The sequence below is a fragment of the Odontesthes bonariensis genome, chromosome 5 (genome assembly GCF_027942865.1).
Source record: "Odontesthes bonariensis isolate fOdoBon6 chromosome 5, fOdoBon6.hap1, whole genome shotgun sequence".
In the NCBI taxonomy this organism is placed as follows: Eukaryota; Metazoa; Chordata; class Actinopteri; order Atheriniformes; family Atherinopsidae; genus Odontesthes; species Odontesthes bonariensis.
Genome location: NC_134510.1, coordinates 14217487 through 14237854, shown reverse-complemented (window position 1 = coordinate 14237854; position 20368 = coordinate 14217487). Strand labels below are relative to the sequence as shown.

Below are 20368 nucleotides of genomic sequence, written 5' to 3'. Positions count from 1 at the left end.
GTCACTCGAATTAACTTTAAAGAGACGAGGCGAAGACAGAGGAAGTCTGTAGAAAAACTTAAATGCACTTATGTGGGTCTTCAAGAGGTGTGATGTTTGTAATAAGTGAGTTACATCTCTTAAAACTGATGCTACTGAGCCAGGGATGTAATTTGACAGCTTTGACATCTCCACCGTCACAGCTCCTCTTTCCGTCCCTCTCAGATTGTTGCTGGGAGGCGCAAAGGCATGAGAAAGAGGAGTGAGAGCAGGAAGGCCAGGAAACATTTCTGTAAAAGATCAAATGGACACGGTTAAATCTTATACTATTTCGGAATTACAGTTAATCAAGTAGGTACACACAAGTTCAATTCAATTCAGTTTTATTTATATAGCGCCAAATACAACAAAATGTCATCTCAAGGCACTTAGATAGTATAGTCCAATTCAACCCAATTGGAATTCAATTCATTGTAATCATAATTATTTACAAAATGATCCAATTCATTCATATAGAGCCAATTCAAAAACAATTTCCTAGCTAAGGAAACCAACAGATTGCACTGAAAGTTGTCTTCAGTCCAATCTCCCGTCCTGAGCGTGCCTGAGGCGACTGTGGAAAGGAACGACTCCCTTTTAACAGGAAGAAACCTCTGGCAGAACCAGACTCAGGAAGGGTGGCCATCCGCCTCAACCAGCTGGGGTTTCAGAAGACAGAAAAGAGGGGGAAAAACAATGTAACACCATTGAAAAGATGCCTGTTGGTACAGGGAAACACGAGTTAATGACCACAATAATGTCACATGTACATAATATCATTGGAGAAATTAAACAGGGGAAAAAGAGAGTAAAGTGAGGAAAGGTGTGACAGATGAGGCCCCCCAGCAGTCTAGGCCTATAGCAGCATAACTATGGGATGTTTCAGGATTACCTGAGCCAAGTATGGGTGTTATTGTAGTAAATGCTTTTCAGTAAAGTCCTGCAGAGAGAGTTATTGAATTATGCAATAGCAACCAAGGTCCAAACTTTCATGCTCCAATGTTTGCCTTGGTATTATCTTGTATACCCTCTCTAGGAACTTTAGTCAGTGATGTGCAATCAACCCCGGTACAAGAGAAAGATTCTATACATAACTCAATCAGGTAAAACCGTGGACTAAACAATTTGTTTGCCTTTTAATATGTAATATAGTTCTGGTTCAGTTTAGTGCGGTGTATTAAATTTGGACTCACAAACCTGCTTTTCATTCTGTCGCACCATTTTGTACATGTAGGCTTTTGTTAAGTACTCAAGCCTCATGCATCAAGAAAAATAGCACAATCAACATCATATTAATGCACTAATGAGCCCATTCACTATGTTAAAAATCCAAGCAGAGTGACCTCTCTCACTGAGAGATCTCATGTTGATTCATGTTGAATTAGCTTAAAAAGGCTGTGGAAGGGTCCAACAGAGCCAATGGTGCATTACACACTGAAAATGAATAAAACATAAAGTACTTCAGTATTACTTATTGGAATACAGTTGCTCTCATGACCACTGGAGATTGAATATTCTTTGAATGTAATAATAGGTTACAGCTGGACAGTCTCAAAACTCAGCTTAGACAATCAGACAAAATACAAATTTTTCCTTGCATATATTTATTACAGTTCAGCTCCAAGATCGCCAAGCCTCCTCCTTCACCTGACTGCACCTCCACCTCTGCAGCAACTGTCACCAACAAGCTTCTTCTGTCCAGCTGTGCCTCCACCTCTACAGCAACTTTCACCGCCTGGTCTCCTGAGCCAAGCTACACCTCCACCTCTGCGGCAGCTTCCACAGCCAGGCCTTCTGAACCCAGCCACACCTCCACCTCTGCGGCAGCTTCCACTGCCAGGCCTCCTAAGCCCAGCTGCACCTCCACCTCTGTGGCAGCTTCTATCTCCAGGCATCCTGAGTACAGCTGCATCTCCACATCTGTGGCTGCTCCCACCGCCTGGCCTCCTCGGTTCAGCTGCTCCTCCACCTCTGCAGCAACTCCCACCACTAGCCCTCCTCTGTCCAGCTGCACCTCTACCCCCACCTCTATGGTTGATAGCAACATCACTCCTGTCGCCATCCCTTCGCTACAACCTCTGTATCTAACTATAGAGGAGGTTGGAGCTGAAATCAGGAGACTTAAGTCAGGGAGGGCTTCAGGCCCAGATGGAGTCTGTCCAAGGCTTCTGAGGGACTGTGCTGGTCAACTAGCAGTCCCTCTTCAGAGGCTCTTCAATATGAGCATTCAGATGGAAAAAGTCCCGGCTCTGTGGAAAACTTCTTGTCTCATACCGGTGCCCAAATTAGGGCAACCGGTGGAGCTGAATGACTACAGACCGGTGGCTCTGACATCTCATATCATGAAGACCTTGGAGAGACTCCTTGTTCGTCGCATGAGATTGCAGGTTGCTGAGGCTCTTGATCCCCTCCAGTTTGGCTACCAGAAGCACATAGGAGTGGAAGACGCGATTCTGTACATGTTGCATCGGGCATATGCTTATCTGGATGTGCTTGGTTCATATGTGAGTCATGTTCTTTGACTTCTCCAGTGCCTTCAACACCATACAGCCTCCCATACTGAAAGACAAGCTGCTCAGTATGGGTGTGGCCCCCTCCCTGACATCATGACAACACATCAGACTTCAGGTACAACTCAGAGTCCTGCCACATACAGAAGTATTCTGATGATACGGCTGTTGTGGCATGTGTGCATGGTGGACAGGAGAAGGAGTACAGGGACCTTGTGGAGGCCTTTACTGACTGGACCAAAAAGAACTGTTTGCTCCTGAACACCACCAAAACCAAAGAGCTGATGGTGGATTTCAGGAGATCTAAAACCCCATACCAGTCAGTCTGCATTGATGGAGGGGAGATAGAGACTGTTCAGACCTGCAAATACCTGGGGGTGGTGCTGGATAATAAACTGGAGTGGTCTGCCAACATAGACGCAGTGTACAGGAGGGGCCAGAGCGTCTCTTTTTCCGGCTCAGGTCCTTCAATGTCTGCAGTGATATGCTGTGCATGTTTTTATCACATTGAGAGTGCACTGTTCTATGCTGCTGTCTGCTGGGTGAGTTGCACTACAGACAGAAACTGTAGGCGCCTGGACAAACTGGTGAAAAAGGCTGGTTCTGTTGTAGGCAGAAGGCTGGACCCTCTCGGTGCTGTGGTGGAGAAACGGAAGAGGAGGAAATTGTATTCTCTTTTGGAGAACAATAAAGATCCTCTCCACAGCATCCTGGCAGGACAGAGGAGCAGCTGCAGTGAGAGGCTGCAGGACTGAGAGGTTCAGAAGGTCCTTTGTCCCCACAGCCATAAGGCTATTTAACAGTGACTGCTGAGTTCTTCTCAAATTGATTGATTGATTTTTTTTATTTGTTTATTTAGTCATTTATTATTATTATTATAAGTTAGTAGTAGTATTTTTACTAGAATTGGTATTATTATTGTTGTTGTTAATACAATCATTGTAAATATTTAAAAAAATTTTGAGCTACTTGACTAATTTGAATTTCCCCCATTGGGGGATGAATAAAGTATTTTTCTATTCTATTTGATTTTGAGTGAACAAACTCAGCGTACTCCATGCTATGCTGTTAACGCTGGGAAATGTTAAATGTGAGAAACAAGTCTAACAGCTCCTTCCTAAGCCCAAATTGTTTCAAAATCTCTAAACCAGACTACATTTTGATTTATGTCCCACAGTTTTCTGCCTCAGGTCTGCAGCTCTTTGAGGGATGCCGACAGGCTTCAGATATCACCCCTGGCAGCAAGTTTGATTGTGGAGTACTTCTGCAGCAGCTCTTCTTTTCTGACCTCTGGAACATACCTTTCCCATGGAAGAGTCCCTGAGGAGTTGTGGAAGAAAAGTGCCTTGCAGACGTGATGTAGGCCAGTAGGTTTTGCTGTCTTTACACATTGTCCAACATAATTATTACACACATCTTTGCTAATAAAGTGTTCTCCTCCTCGCAAAACAAAGGAACTGCTACTGTTTATCTTACATCAAAGTGATCTTATTTCTGCCTTGGTAGCCTCTGATAATCGCTGCCAAAATTCAAAGTTTGAGAGAAACCGTGGAGAGCAGGGAATAATTAGAACTTGTGACTGAAGATGCTTTTTAAAGGCTCTGACAACTGGTCATATTTCCAAGAAGAGCTACTTAGCGATTAGATCACGATAATGATTCATAAGAGTGCTTTCATCAAAAACTAATAAAATGCTTTTACTAGAGCCATACACTTAGGGGTAGATACGCAAGGTTCACATCAGCCACATAATGAGGAAGAAAAATATAGGCAATTTTACAATCACACCTTCTGCACAAAAGCTGAATGCGTTCTACCCCACAGAGGATGAAAGACAAAAAGTCACTCGAACTGCAAGTGGCAGAAAAACAAACCACTCTTTCACTCACTCCCTTATAAACAATAATGCTGCTCACTCTGCCCAAGTACAGACACCGCAGCCTCATTTCCTCTGAATTGGCTGTTATCTAATTGACGTTGATGGAGAAGGAAGTTCGGCCTGTCTGAACAGTGGAGCAGACTGCAGATGCAATATCAAAACGAGTGGATGGATTAAAAAGGTCACCAAGAAAATGAGTGTTGCTATCTGAAATGATACATTATTCATTCCTGTACGCTCCCACTGACTCTGCTTTATTTCTAATTAACTCCACTTTGGCCCACTTTTGTATTGCCGCACAGGTCATTTTGAGCACACAATTCAAAATATCCAAAGAATTAAACGCAATTGAACCAACTCTGTAAAATCCGAACCATCCACGGTTATTGAACAAAACATGCATCGTGGTGCAATGATACAAACACAGAATGTAACCTTGGTTACTGAAACCTTTGATTAAAGGTTCAATCAAAAACATTTAGTAACAATAACAGCCTCAAAATGTTTCTTCAAGCCTTCGAGAAGCTTCACGCACCTGTCTGCTGTGGGATGTGTCCAGTCGTGCTGAAAGACCCAACAGCTTCACCTCAGACTTAGATTTTCTTGGTAGTGTATGTCATCCTGAAATATCTTGGTCCTTTTCTGGTTGTACTATTGTACTAATTGTACTAAGACCTCACAGCGTGACAGAACCTCTACAACTATCTACTGTGGGTTAGTTGTTCTTTTCCTGATGGTCTTCTTTCCATCTCGAGTAAACAAACTAATGTACTTTGCAGACTTAAAATATTCTGATCGCACAAAGCTGCTTCACTGGCATTTATTACTGCAGATATTCTCCATTCTGTATATACTGCACCATTTTGTTTTATTCCCTCGTGATTAACGGTAACATTGTGTTTTCATGCAGCCTTGCAAAACAGGTGAAATTCACGCTGTGAGTGTTTTTGTACTTGCAATTATGACTGATGCATGCTTAATTGAGACATGGGTCGTACGCAGCATGGACACATCTTAATCAATTAACAGAATTTCTTTTCTTGATGTAGGAATACGTGCTTGTTCACAGCAGACTTATTTCGGCTTTTCACAAGAAAAGATTAATTGATGCACTGAATGCGGTGGAGAGTGGATTATTTTTTTATACGCAAGTTCACATCAGGCAGGTCACTTTTCACCTTTGTTCTTGGTTGCCGTCTCCTTTTGGCATCACTCACGGACCAGTTAAGCTTATGCAGTAAAAGTTCTTATTGAGGTCTTTTTTTTTTTTTTGTTGAGCTTTAGGGTAGAAAATCCCAGCTATGGGAAAATATAATAAATGATAGCTCCATCCATTTTCTATATGTGGTTATTCCAGTTTAGGGCCGTGGTGGTGCTGGATTCTATAGCTGCTGCCATTGGCCAAGAGGTGGGGTACACTCTTAACAGTTCTCCAGTCCAGCACAGTAGAATAGAAACATCCTTCTGAAATACATTACTATGAAAGTGCTGAATGTCATGAAAAAAAATGCACAATTCATTTATATTAGCATTAATGCAATATGATTTAATGTTTGCTCTGATTTCATGCCTTTGCTACATGAGACTACTATGAATGTGCACTGTATATCTTCACTAACCCAATGATTTGTTAAGCAGAACCACCTGATTTTTTTTCTAATGTCTGGACTCCCACAGATATATGAATCATCATTTCTGTGCAGAGAGATCCCGTTAAGAGAAACTGTTTTCAGAATTTCTCCTTGCCGTGTATGGGATTTTTGCAAGGCCACAACCTTTTGCTCGAGGGTGTGCAGACACCAGCCAATAACGTCATGTGAGTGCGAGTACAATAAAAACATTGTCATCGGTTCAAGTCACAGTGTCCCCTCTGCTGTTTGTGTGTGTGTGTGCGTACACACACACACACACACACACACACACACACACACACACACACACACACACACGCACCTTCCTCTGCAGAGCAGGAACTTTCACATAAAATATGGCAATGTGGCACCTTCCTGCAAAGTTGTGTAGTGATTTGAATATGTTAAATTTCTGACCTATTCAGACGTCTGACAAAAGTAGCATAAAAATATGTGAATGTGGGCAGCTTATTGGAAATTTAGCTGTTTTAATATAAACATGTGTAGAGGCCAAGTGCTCCAAGGCCCAACCACATTACCTAGAGGTGTTAGTCTGGGATTAACAGGCTTAATTTTGTGCGATTTTGGTTGTTCTGACATGGTTTACGTGCATTTTAAAGGTTCAGTTTTAGTCTGACAAAGACAAAAAGTTATCTTTTTCTTGTGTCATGTATTGGAACAAGATTAGCAATGTTACTTATTTACCCGTCGCTGGTCCTACATGTTATGCCTGATCAATGTAAATACTGGATTATAAAACTTATATTACTTTAATAACAGTACATAAGTACGTGTAGCAAATCAATAACAAAATCATGAAAATCACTATTTGGTCGAGCTATTGTCAATTCATGGGCATGTACAGGTCATCAGACAATTCCAACTGTAAATCAAAACCGCGGAGGACTAAAACTCCAGTCTCTTGAGCGAAAAAGTGAGGTGCCTGAAACCAATATTTTTCCCTTTCAGTCGTCCAATATCCACCTTTGTTGCCACTTCAAGGAACCACCAATGTAGTTTCAGGTTTAGGCTGGTACATTTGACACCCGGGCAAAATGTTAAAATGGCACTGTCACCTGTTGTAAACCAGTGAGTCTATAACACTCCAGGAAGAGGTGTGCCATTATTGTCCGTCACAAGACGGTTTTAACAAATCACATCAGCGGATCGTGAGTGGCTTCTAAATCAAGCAGAGAGGAAAAGCAGTTATGTAAGGTCTCCAGTGTCATTCTCCGTTCTTCTATCACTAAAGAAATAATCCTTTTTGAAAGAAACGATATCCTGGCAACATCTATGCTGCTATACCGTAGGCGTAGACTCTTGAAGCTTGGATTCTTTCAGAATGGTTAAAATAAGAAGCATTTGCTGCCAGCAATAACGCTGAACAAATCCCAAAAATTTCAGGTTGTCTATAATTATAGCGGGACCTGTCACTTACTATCCATCTGTGTTGTAAGGGTAAACTAGTCACTGACTATTTGTTCTTTGATTTAACCAAAAAAAAAAAAAGTGTTGGAATTGACATATGTGTAGTTAATAGTGGGAAAACCCTGCAACTACAGCAGGATATTTTTCTCCTGTGTTGTGTTGCTTTGAGGTCACTGTGATCCTGCCTCTCACGGGTACCAGAGTGAAAAACCAATTACCAAGGCTACACATCTCTTCCCAGAAAAGCATTAGGGTAACAGCGTGGGCTTTCCCAACTGGAGAGCATGGGCTGAGCTTCTGACACACAATACCTAAAAATGTTGCATGGGCACATGCAGCCTTGACAGCATCTGGGGCTGAGAGTGAAAAGTAACCATTTAGCTTTATTTTCTCACAGATTCACAGAATCCAAAGTTATTGCTCTGTTGGAACTCCGGCCTGAAACAGAGTGCAGGATGTAAGAAAAGCTACTTTGGCATTATGGGACTAAAAAAAATAAAATAAAATTCACTTACTGGTTTTAGCTATTCAGAAAAAAAAAAAAGGTTGTATATAAGGTCAGAGTGCATAACATCCCGCAGCGCCGCTTATGGATCAAATATGTTGAGTGTCAATGAATAGAGTACTAGGCCCTATCAGATGTGAGCTACGCAGTCTTGATATTTGAAAGCGAATATGCTGCTTTGTATTCCAGTCAGGTTTGGCACTCATGGTTACAAAGGCTGAAGAGGTCCTGATGATGGACTTAATTCCCTCTTCTTCACTCCACTGCTGAGACATCAGCTTTTACTCATCACCCTGAACTGAACACTTACCGTACTATCTGCGGACAAACAGGCCAGAATATTAATGCCATGATATCGCCTCAAGAATAACACTGAGCCACAGACACGGTGCGGCTTCTCATTAGAGTCTTATGTAATTCACATTTCTTAAACAGACATCTCATTTGTAACGGATGATGATGACAGAGTTATAAACCAGTCGTAACGGTTCTTTAAAGGCGACGCGTCACCATCAGCCTGAAGGTGAATTTTAGCTATACTAGTTCATTAAGGTTACAAGATGTGTGTTTTATGCAAATTAAATTAATTCTTTTTTTTTTTTTAACCCAAACAGTCACTGAAAGGCCTTCAAAGGCATCATTTTTTGAACCCAAGCATCCAGACTTGGATGGTCTTTCCATCCGTCTGCATTGCTCTTTGGCTACTAACTAGATTATGGTGCATGTAGCTGAGGGCAGATGGATTTGTTAATGGAAACAGCTGTAGCAAGTGTTGATGAGTGCACTCTGAGCATCAAAATGGTTTCAAATGAATGCTTTCTGTGCATTAGTCAGCAGTACGTTTGAAATGGGATGTGTTCACACTGACGCAGGAAAAATGTAATGAGGATTTCACGCCTTCATTATGTGACCCAAACACAAACCCAAGTTTACTCTAAATCTGCATTCAGTGGTGGGAGCAATGAGTTCTTCCCAGATAGTGAGGCAGACTTCATATCAGAGAATTTGGCTTGGCACTGACTGGTTTATCTCAGCTGGTAACAGATGGAGATTCATTCAGACACTTACAGTCCCAGAACCTCAAAAGAATTCCCTTCACTGGCAGAGTGTCATCAGCGCTCCACACGTACTGTAAACACGGTTGGTGAAGCACTGCTTCGTCCTGCGGAAGCATTTGCCAGAACCTCTTTGAAAGTCATGTTCTTTGAGCCCACCAAACCCCACCGGAACCCATCCCAGCTGCCATTGGACGAGAGGCAGGGTACACCCAGGACAGGGCCACACTTACACTCCCACTCACTCCTAGGGAAGATTTAGAGTAAACCAATTAACCTGACCTGCATGTTTTTGGGCGGTGGGAGGAAGCCGGAGTATTCCACACAGAAAGGCCCCAGCCAAGATTCAAACCAGGAACCCTCTTGCTGTGAGGCGACGGTGCTAACCACACCACTGTGCAGCCCACATCTAATATCACTCCACCCAGAAACTGTCTTCAGGAACATAAGCCCAGTCAGAGCCCGTTGGGTCACCCAAATGAGCCACTACCTCATCAACTGAGAAAAACTCCAACATCGGATGCCAAGACAGGGGGCTACGAGTAAACCCATCCCTTTTTGCCACCTTACACTCGGGGAAACTCTAGAGTTAGAATCCACGCTGCGTCAAGGCCAGCTCAACTATATCAAGTCTGATTCTCTTATCCTCGGACATGACCTTGAATTCCTTTGCTGTGACCAGCTTCAGTAGCCAGGGATCACATCATCAAGGCCTCTGCCTCAAACCACAACGCAGTCAACACAGAGAAAGGTTGTACGTTGTGGGACCTGACGTCTAGAGCCAACAGTAGTAATCCCTTCTCTCACTGTCACCTGGTAGGCAAGGAAATGGGAATGAAAACATAAACTCCGCTAAATCTCTTGTGGTCATCATTTCTGAAAGCCAGAGTCACATAGCCCACATTTAACTTGTTCAACGGCAACTGCTTCAAAGTTAGATAAAAACTTAATGCGGTGGGATTTCAACAGCGAGTCATATCAGTGGTGACCTGTGTGGAAAAGCAGAGCTGATATGTTCCCTCCTGCCTAAGAGCATCAACCAACGTATTTACTGAGTGGGATGTTCGCAGGGGTCTGATGACGACTTGCAACTTTTCCGCCATTGAAACAAAATCTCTTCTCTTCCCAGTCCCTGCTAAGCATGTCACTGCCGCTCAGGCACGCCGTCATGTTGTACGATTGCCATCGGCTAGGAACTATTCATTAGCCTCTACAGCGAGGGACGCCAAGAAGAAGAAAAATGAGCGAAAGTCGTTTATAAAACTGAATTCTTTCACTGTCAAATAGCTGCCTGAAGGGAAATGGAGATAGTTTCATAATGAGGAACTGCAGAATATATATATATATATATTTTAAATCAAAAGACAAAAAGTGATATTGAGGGTGCTGCTGCACTCCTGCAGCGCTATAGAAGCTCTTGAAGAGGTCATTTATCACCGTTCTGTGGAGGCTTATGCACAAGATATTACACTTAGTTTTCAGTTCAGATGCTATCTTAGTGTCTCCATAAAAAGCTGGAACAAAAATGAAGACAGACAACAAAGTTTTGTATGCAATACATATATTTTTTCATAAGAAAATCAGCACTGACATGAATTCACTTTATCCTGCGTGTCCCTTTTTTTTTTGTTCAACACAGAGTGATAAATTCAAGTGTAACAGTAATTCCAGCATTTCAGATAATTAATGACAATTCACAAACTATATTTAAAAAAAATATATATCAACACTTACAAAAATAAACCACTTTCAGTCTCTAATTAAGTGAAAGACCACCTGATTGACATGGCAGGACAGCAGGTAACAGACAACACTGGTGGCTACATTGATATCAGACACTGGAATATGTACCGGTTAAGAACAGAATTTTTACATACAGAATAAAACCAGCAAGTAAAAACACTAAATTATTTCTTTAAACAGTGCAGATAGTGTGGGACTCTTCAAGTAAGGTATAGAAAGGGTTAGGAGAGAAAGGTTGGTTCGACATGCACTATATTGCCAAAAGTATTCACTCACCCATCCAAATAATTAAATTCAGGTGTTCCAATCTCTTCCATGGCCACAGGTGTAGAAATTCAAGCACCTAGGCATGCAGACTGCTTCTTTAAACATTTGTGAAAGAATGGGTCGCTCTGAGGAACTCAGTGAATTCCAGCATGGTACCGTGATAGGATGCCACCTGCCCAACAAGTCCAGTCATTAACTTTCTCGCTACTAAATATTCCACAGTCTGCTCTCCGTGCTGTTTTAACAAAGTGGGAGCGATTGGGAACGACAGCAGCTCAGCCACAAAGAGGTAGGCCCCGTAAAATGACAGCGCGGGGTCAGCGGATCCTGAGGCGCAGAGGTCGCCAACTTTCTGCAGGGTCAGTCGTTACAGACCTCCAAACTTCATGTGGCCTTCAGATTAGCTCAAGAACTCAAGACAAAAAGAGCTTTATGGAATGGGTTTCCATGGCTGAGCAGCAGCAGCAGCATCCAAGCCATACATCACCAAGTGCAATGCAAAGCGTCGGATGCAGTGGTGTAACTGGACCCTAGAGCAGCTCAGACACGTTCTCTGGAGTGACAAATCACACTTTTCCTTCTGGCAATCTGATGGACGAGTCTGGGTTTGGCGGTTGCCAGGGGAACAGTACTTGTCTGACTGCATTGTGCCAAGTGTAAAGTTTGGTGGAGGGGGGATTATGGTGTGGGGTTGTTCTTCAAGAGCTGGGCGTGGCCCCTTAGTTCCAGTGAAAGGAACTCTGAATGCTTCAGCATACCAAGAGATTTTGGACAATTTTATGCTCCCGACTTTGTGGAAACAGTTTGGGGATGGCCCCTTCCCGTTCCAACATGACTGCGCACCAGTGCATAAAGCAAGGTCCTTAAAGACATGGATGAGTAAGTTTGGTGTGGAAGAACTTGACTGGCCTGCACAGAGTCCTGACCTCAACCCGACAGAACACCTTTGAGATGAATTAGAGTGCAGACTGCGAGCCAGGCCTTCTCGTCCAACATCAGTGTCTGACCTCACAAAATGGGTAAAAAAAAAAAAATTCCCATAAACACACTCCTACACCTTGTGGAAAGCTTGCCCAGAAGAGCTGAAGCTGTTATAGCTGCAAAGGGTGGGCCAACGTCATATCAAACCCTATGGATTAAGAATGGGATGTCACTTAAGTTCATTTATGTGTAAAGCTAGATGTGCGAATACTTTTGGCAATATAGTGCATGCACATGTGTATGTAGCTGGAAATGCAGTTGTGATCTTCAGCTTAACTAATTCTTCTTAGTTGTGTAACAGTCACATGCACAGTACTAATTAAAGGTTTGGACACAGGTTTATTTTTCGAACAAGTAGGTGTGTCCAGATTTGAGATTTGTACTGTAATGCCTTGCTAAGCCAACCCTTGATATGTTTGTCGATGCCAAGTAACGTTTACCCGATTAAATATATGTAGAAAAAAGATAATTAAGCTGCCTAATATGATTTAATCAAAGCTGATTAACTCTGAGATATAAATCAGTTATCTTTAATGCACTATATACAGACTGTATTTGATCATTAACACTCAACAACTTTTACGTTAACAATCTATTAACACGTTAATACTTTTGAAATGTTGTTCATTCCATTTAGTTCTTTAAATTCTGCTTCTTAGACGTAGTACACACAGAAATAGACAGACATTAATGTATTAAGTTTTCATAGTAAGAAACATCAGTGACTCTTTAGTGTTAGTGGGTCATTGTTCCCTTAACTTTTTTTTAAATAAGAAAAGGTTTACTTAAAGGGTCCATTCATCCATCCCCATCTTTCAAATCCAGCATTTATATCAAAGTTCAATAGGAGACAACGCTCAGCAGCCAAGACCCGTGCTCTTTAGGAAAGAAGGAAAACTTTTGCAATTTGAATAATTTGATCCATCAAATTATTACTAAATTTTAACAGTACCACAAAAAAGGATTCCTTTCTTTACACACAAATATACGAGTTAATTGAGAGTAGCACAGCTTTTGCCTCCATCTCAGAGTCAATGTGTCAGCAGTTGCAAATCATGCTCTGAAACTCCAGCTTCTTTGAAAAGGCTGGAAAGGTTTTTTGAGGTTAAAGATCATGAGTTGAGGTTTGAGCCGTGGGGTTTTGTCTGGTAAGACAGCAGCTTTGCTTTCCTCAGTGGGAAACCTATTGTGGTAGACCTCTGGGTAGGATTTCTGGAACTGAAAACGGGGGGGGTTAGAGAAAAGCATCTTACTGAACAGAAAAACACATTCTTTGGAGATATTGCAGGCATCCAACAGGTACTTTGTGTGGGGTTTTATTTAGCTAAAGCCAACACTGTGGTGTGGAGATAGGCCCGGCAATGCAAAACTGCTGAGGATGTTGTATATGTATCGCTGCTGAGACAGGTGGCAGCTGTGGCAACATGCATACAAAAACGGGGACATTTCACCATGTTGCCAACATGTTAAAGTAAAGTCAAACACAATCGGTTCAGGATTCTTTCACAAAACAAAGGTTCCAGCTGACCTGTTGGATCGACTGAACTTGGCACTCAATCACTTCACATTACTGCCGTCTACAGCCAAGAGTTTTTTCTAGTGCCTGAAGCATCAACTGCATCTTTTGTTCAGTGGAAAACACAAAGCACCTCGCTTTCCACAATTTTAGCACTCATTATGGGTTTTTCATTATATACTTGCAGTGGTGATGTATTTAGAATGCCATCTAAATGCTTAGAGCTTACTGTACGAGAGCAGATTTTACTTTACAGAAGCATACCTGTTTGAGTCTTTTCCTCTTGTCCTTGACAGGTAGTTCTTCGTCTGCGATCAGGCCTTCCAGCAGCTGTTGCAGGGGCGTCTGTGTACCTATTACCTTCTGCTCCTCACACTCCACCCTGTTGATCTGTTTAAAAAAAGCTGGGGACGCGCTGAAATCTGTATCTGAACCTGCATATTTGATCTGATGGAAGAAGGAAGAAGTGCTGCGTCAAAGAACATGTATACTGATGCAATGCAGTGACGCAACAAATTAAATGTATTTTACTTCAAAATATAATACAGCAACAAACAACTGCTTGCTATGCTGAAATACAGCAGAATATTGGCTTTCCAACCAGAGCATGATTATATCAAATCATAGCACAGGGTGTGCAAACCTCCGTTTGTAGGTCAAACAATCTGCAGCACAGATACCAAGTTTTGTTTATATTCTGACGTGTCATTTGAAACTCAACACATACACGTTTTTGTGCACGATTTCTTCATACCAAGGAATAAAAACAGTGAACCCGATGAAGACAGCAAGGACATTATCTTTGAGAAAATGTAAATCTTAATTTACAGAGTCCGAGTCACTTGTTGTCTCACCCTTACGAATCCCCTCGCTGTCCTTTAATCCCAATCATGATAAGCTCCATATCTCACACGGAGGTGACATATGTCATGAGCCCAATTTCATTTCAGTGAATGCCAATAGAGTTGAACATGAATTTTCCTTGAAGTGGCGGGAGGTAAATATCAAGTCAAGTGGATGGTTTCTGTCAGCAGTGTTAGTAAGACCAGATTTTAATGAACAGCGCTGCTTTCACTGATGTTCAACTGGAACACGGGTAGTCATTTCCATGACAACCTCAGACTTTTATTCCGCGTTCATAAAGCCGACTGCTGGAAATCACATCTTACTGCTCTCACTTTGTTCCAGCTGCATTTCCTGTTTAGTCATTTATCCTTTTCATCGCTTCATTCACCGTCGCGCTGTGACTGTAGAAAATGTGCTGACCTGAGCTCTTTTGAGGTGCGACAGATGCTCCTCCACCTGATGCCGCAGTTTGGTGTTGACCTGGAAGATGGTGTTATGGTGGTCCATCATGAAGGTCACCAGTTTGGTAGCAAGTAACTCGTCCAAGTCAATGTCGTCTGCAGAGCCCAGGACACAGGGAGAGAACATCTGCACCATCTGAAAATGGACCACAACGGGGAAAGGATTGGAAAATTATTTTAGTGAAAAAACACACATCGTGGGTATAGACAGTGTATTCTGTTGGCATAACCCTGATACATACTTTGCAGGATTTGTTTATCAACATCGAGATTGGACAGCAGGTTCAACTCACAGCAAAATGACAACAGACATTTTACTGCTTTCGACAGCAACTTACAGTTATTTGTTGAAAGTTCAGCTTTCAGCCTTCACCCTGTGATATTTGTACTGTATATGCAAGCTTTGGGGAACAGCCTTAACCCACTTTGTGTTCTGAAATCCCAAGAATCACCTTCCATACTGAAATAACGACACAGCTGCCCATGGAAATGATCTCATCGTGATGCACTCGACACACTGTGCTTCCTGGAATATTCCTTCTGATTTCACAGTCGCTGGTCAGAAAAGATCTTTCAGAGTTTCACTGATGGTAATTTGAATTTTGAAAAGCATTACTTGTAGTTTCAGTTACTAAAGTGGCCCTCTATAGCTGATGGATAATTATTTGAACTGGATTACTGCTGATAATGCTTGTTGGCGTTTTCCCTCATTCACATATGTTGTGCAACTCTGTGAACAAGAAGTTATTAAATAGAAGAATTACTGAATTAAATGCATGCATTTAAAGAGGCACATTTCTTTTTGGCTACACAATTGTGCATTTGTGGGAATTCTGTGGTATTTGGTACGACTCCCGAATCTGCTGTTGTCATACACCGAGCTACAAGCTTTTTAGAAGTAACTTTAAACAACTATGTTGTAATTCTACCGTTTGTTCATCTCATCATCTCATGCAGCTTTGTGGGATAGTTCCTGAAGAACTGAACTCTGCAAACCAGGGAAGCAGTGCAAATTTAATTGTGGGAATGAGTACCAGCGTGCGGGTAGCAATGGTATCATTGAGCGGAGGCAGCAGGGGATTCTGGCAGACGTGGGCCATGAGACGCAGTAACAGCTGCAGGCGTCGTCGGTTGGGTGGTGGCAGCAGGAGGCAGCTGACTTGCAGAGCCTCAGTGGCTGCATCCTGCTCCTGCAGCAGGCCTGCAATGACATGAGGAGCAAAGTGAACATCAGCAAATATTTATCTGTAAGCAGTGCCCAAATATTGTGCTGGGTCCACAATGAGAAGCACTCACTGAGAATGTTGACAAAGACCTCATAGAGATGGAAAGTCAACAGCGGCTCTTTGAGTCTCTGGAAATAATCTGCCACCGTTTTCAGAACGTCTCTCTCGAAGCCAGGGTACACCGGCTGTCTTGTTTCATTGCCGTTAGGCCCTGAGAAAAGGTCAAAGGCAGGTTTATAGCTCATTATAAAGAATGCCCATATGACATAAAAACATACTTGTCTATTGTTAAGTGATATCAGAAGAGCTAGGAAGTACAGCAAGTATTGAACACATGAAAGCAACTCCTTCAGAAAGCTGGTTGATGAAAAACATTTAGTAAATAAGAAAAGGAGGGAAATTACTCGACAGAATGGGCCTTATCCATCTTAGTAGTTTAAAGCCACGTTCACACTTCGAGATGCTCAGTGATGTCAGATTGCTGAACTGTTTCCGCTGTGATCAGGAGCGACAGCGAGTCCACACCACACGAGTGATCTGCAGCTGGAGGTCAGACACTCCAAGGAACATTGACTCCATACACTCATTTATTTTGCCAAACTTTACCCTCGACTTGTCTTCTTCTGGGACTTCCAGCAATCTTGGAATAAAGTATCTGTGTTGTCATTAACTTCACACCATGACGCAAGTAGCTCCTGCTGAATTACGCCATTTTGCTCCGTTTGAAGATAACTGGCCGTTTCTCTCCACATCGAGTCTGTCATGAGTTTGCATACTGGGGATTCATTTTAATTTTGTTTTCAAAAAGTTTCAGAGGTGTGAGAGTTCTTGCTGATATATAAGCTAATTCTGGTCTGTATCCCCCCTACTGAATCCCCTGACCCTGTCTCTCACAAACTTCTCCCTGCTGACTACACCAGACTATCAAGCAAGTTAGATATTTGTTCACAGTGGAAGGTGTCTTTGAGCCTTCCAATTCATGCCGTTACAATGTTCGCACAGTGTTTGATGACCCCCATTCAAACTCATTTGTCTAAGAGCTTCAAATCTTGTAGTGTGAACGAGGCTCTACTCATGTCTTTCGGTTGTTTTAATTCCATTACAGTTGAGGTTTTTAAAGTTGTTGAACCTGTCCTGATTCTTTTCTTTTAAAAAAGGTTGATGTTTATAGTCTGCACAAAAAAATAAATAAAATACTTACACTTTGCAAGGCATTTCATTGCCGACACCACCCAATAAGGCATGTCCTCTGGAGATACAAAGGAAAGGAATTAATCATTGTAGTCGTTTCAGTGTCAACATTTAGATTTAGGAACTAATGCACCTTACCGGCTTTGTTCTCCAGTACAACTATGCCCGTCTTATTAACGCTGAAGACATTGTGGACAATGTGCTTGCCGTTCACATGTGTTGGGTTTAAAATTCCTTCCAACGTCTCTAGGCCCAAAACTCTCTGTAAACTACATCAACAAAGTCGGTATCAAAAAGTAAGTAACAGGCACGGATGATAGGAATAGTTTACCAGTCACGGGAAAGGAAAACGTACTGCGCAAATGTCATTGATTTCCAGATGTGGTCCACTTGTTTTGGAGTTACCTCCTTCCTGCGTATGAGCTTGCATTCGTGAACATCTCCGATAGCAACACTGTGTCTTTTATTCCACAAATCTGAAGTCTGAGGGAAATGTAGACATGAAAAATGCTGAGAGCTTGACAGTGATTAAATAAAATAAAATAAAAACTCTGTTGTGAACAAATCAAATAAAGCTTTTATAGAATTCTTTGTGCTGATGCCAACTCTATGAAGACTTCAAGGCTGAATTAAATACTTGCTTCTTTTTACCAGAATCCATTACACAGAGGTGATTAAATATAAAGAATGATCAACAAGACGCTGTCTGTCAGAGTGCAGCATAACATTAATCTTGAGGAACTCAAGCAAAACTTAGAATGTCATTTGAGCACTTGGTTCCCCCGTGTACTACACTGAAGTGTTTAAAACTTTTCTTTTCATTTCTCAGGGTTCCGTTTAACCTTGAGAGCAGAGTATTGGTAGCATTCATTTGTCATTTAAATAGCGAAATTTCTCCTCTGCCCACTTTAAATTTGCATATTCACATTAAGTTAATTAAAACACGGGGGAGGCTGTGGCTCCACTTTCCCTTTCTTACCAAGGCAGTAGACTTGAGGGGCGCAACGTTTTCCTGCTGAGGCAGTTCCTCGTAGTCATCCCAGCGGATGAGTCTGGGCAGGTCACTGTTGTCTTTCCATGGAGGCCTTGCCGGTAGAGACTTGAGAGGAGACAGTGTGGGGAACCTGGAGAGAAAGACGACAGCACTTAGCTCGGAGAAGAGAAACAGCTGCACTCTGGTGAACTATGACGACGGAACAATGCCTTCAGTAATGCAGGACGACAAATCATTTTCACAGAATCTATATAAGAACAAAGATTTATCCGAAATAGATGTGTTCATTAACAAAGCAATATTTTTTGACCACATAGCAAACACGAGGGTTGTCTTATTTTGTTACTTGTACAAGTGGCCATTGTCTTCAAAGTCCTCTGTCCCATGGCGTCCCTTGATGTCTTCAATCACGTGGGCCTTAAGGAACTTCCTGAGCAGCTGCAGAGTCTGGTAGCGAGTGACCTCAGGTCCAAAGTTGTAGTTGAGTCTAAGCAGCTCGTGCAAATAATCCACAGCCTCTGATCCCGTGAAACTGCCGTCATAATAGCGAAAGTGAGCCCAGTGCCTTCGTGATGGCATGCCTTCACGGAAAAGTTGAATGGTTTCATTCCACTGTGAGAGAGGGAGACGATCAGCCAAAGACACTGTCAATGAACCAATAAACCAGTATGTCACAGCTAACATGTTTTGTCGGTGTTGATTTGCCATCACTTCAGTACCAGAAGATCAAAAAGTTCAGGGCAACACCATTAAAAAGTACTTGGAGATGCACATATAAGTATTATGCTGGATGTCCCACAATGTCAAAATGGTGATGCTTCACAACCATACGAATATTAAGCATGGTGGCCCTCATGATCCGATATGCCCTCTACAGTCTGGGAAACTGCGGGTTTCACAGCCATTTGGACTCTTTCCATTTGCAGGTTTAAGTGGGATCACATCTTAGAGTTATCAGATAGGTTGAAGGAAAATGGATGAAACCGACTGAAGTAGAGAGACAGGGACTGACTACCCGGGTATTGTAGGAAACAATCACTGTTAAAGTAAAAAGAAAAAGAAAAGGATCTCAACTGTAACTCAGCAGACTAGACAGAAAACTGAGTTGGAATGTATAAAACGGGACTAGCCAGGAAGACACAAAATAAACCCAGCTGTAAATAAGAATTAATGACAGCTGAATACCATTTTGGTGCCTCTGTTCTCCCATTGTGCATGTGGACTCTCGGATAGCACAGAGGTCCTGTGCTTTGTCTGCCGTGTAAAGGGACTTATCACAACCAAATTACTGTGTGGTGTAGGCTACTAGACATATGATGTATTATGACACTGCATGCTGCATTTCATCTATACTAATGTGCAATGTACCAAACTAAAGAAGCTGTAAAGGAGCGATAATGGGAGTGAATGTTCTGTATTATTATTTTTGCATCAAATAAGACGAAAACTGCGTTTGTGCCATAATAGCTACATTTCACGTAGGGTACACACAGTGGACATAACTAATAATACGTGATAATGCAGATACTCACACTTCTCCAACCCAAAGCCGAATTTCCCACATGAAAATGTTGCAATTGATGACGAAAACCAAAGGTTTTTCTGACATTTAAAGTTTTAAATTCTCAATTTCACGAGATGAAAAACTACTGTGTTAGCTAATAATCTAATAAAATCCATTATGAACTTTCGACAACTGAACATAACTGTAACAAAATTTAAATTTACGGTGGTATATCGTAAGTAGCAGGAAGTAAACATATTAAACATGTTCGACCCACACTGTGAAGATGAAGCTCGTTTAACGGTTAACGTTAGGTTGAAGCTTTTTAACGTCACGCTTCTAAAATGACAGACTTACCAGCTTCGTCGCCCGGTACGGCCCTGGTCCGATAACTTTACCTTCCATTCTGAGACAGAAAACTATCTTCACACGTCTGAAAACATGGAGCAATGAGGTTTTTTGTTTTTTTTAAGTTTATACCAAAGCCGTGGAAGAACGAAGAATAAATGTCTGAACAGAGACGTTGCTGCCAACTTTGAATCTTGTGCGTCACATCATTTAAACGACCTGATTTGACAGCGAACTGGTCACGTGACAAGCAGGACTACAGCGT

General features: G+C 42.0%; 1 protein-coding gene across 1 annotated transcript; it reads right to left on the bottom strand.

The window, feature by feature from the left end:
- Window positions 1–10620: 10620 nt before the first annotated feature.
- Window positions 10621–20270, bottom strand: LOC142380682 (DEP domain-containing protein 1B-like). The gene is made up of 11 exons (XM_075466580.1): window positions 20113–20270; window positions 18598–18863; window positions 18237–18381; window positions 17613–17740; window positions 17396–17526; window positions 17268–17315; window positions 16137–16277; window positions 15875–16041; window positions 14800–14976; window positions 13798–13980; window positions 10621–13235 (listed from the first exon to the last, which is right to left on the bottom strand). The coding sequence occupies exons 1-11, from the start codon at window positions 20158–20160 to the stop codon at window positions 13071–13073; spliced, it is 1599 nt and encodes a 532-aa protein (XP_075322695.1). The 5' UTR covers window positions 20161–20270; the 3' UTR covers window positions 10621–13070.
- Between the last annotated feature and the right edge of the window lie 98 nt (window positions 20271–20368).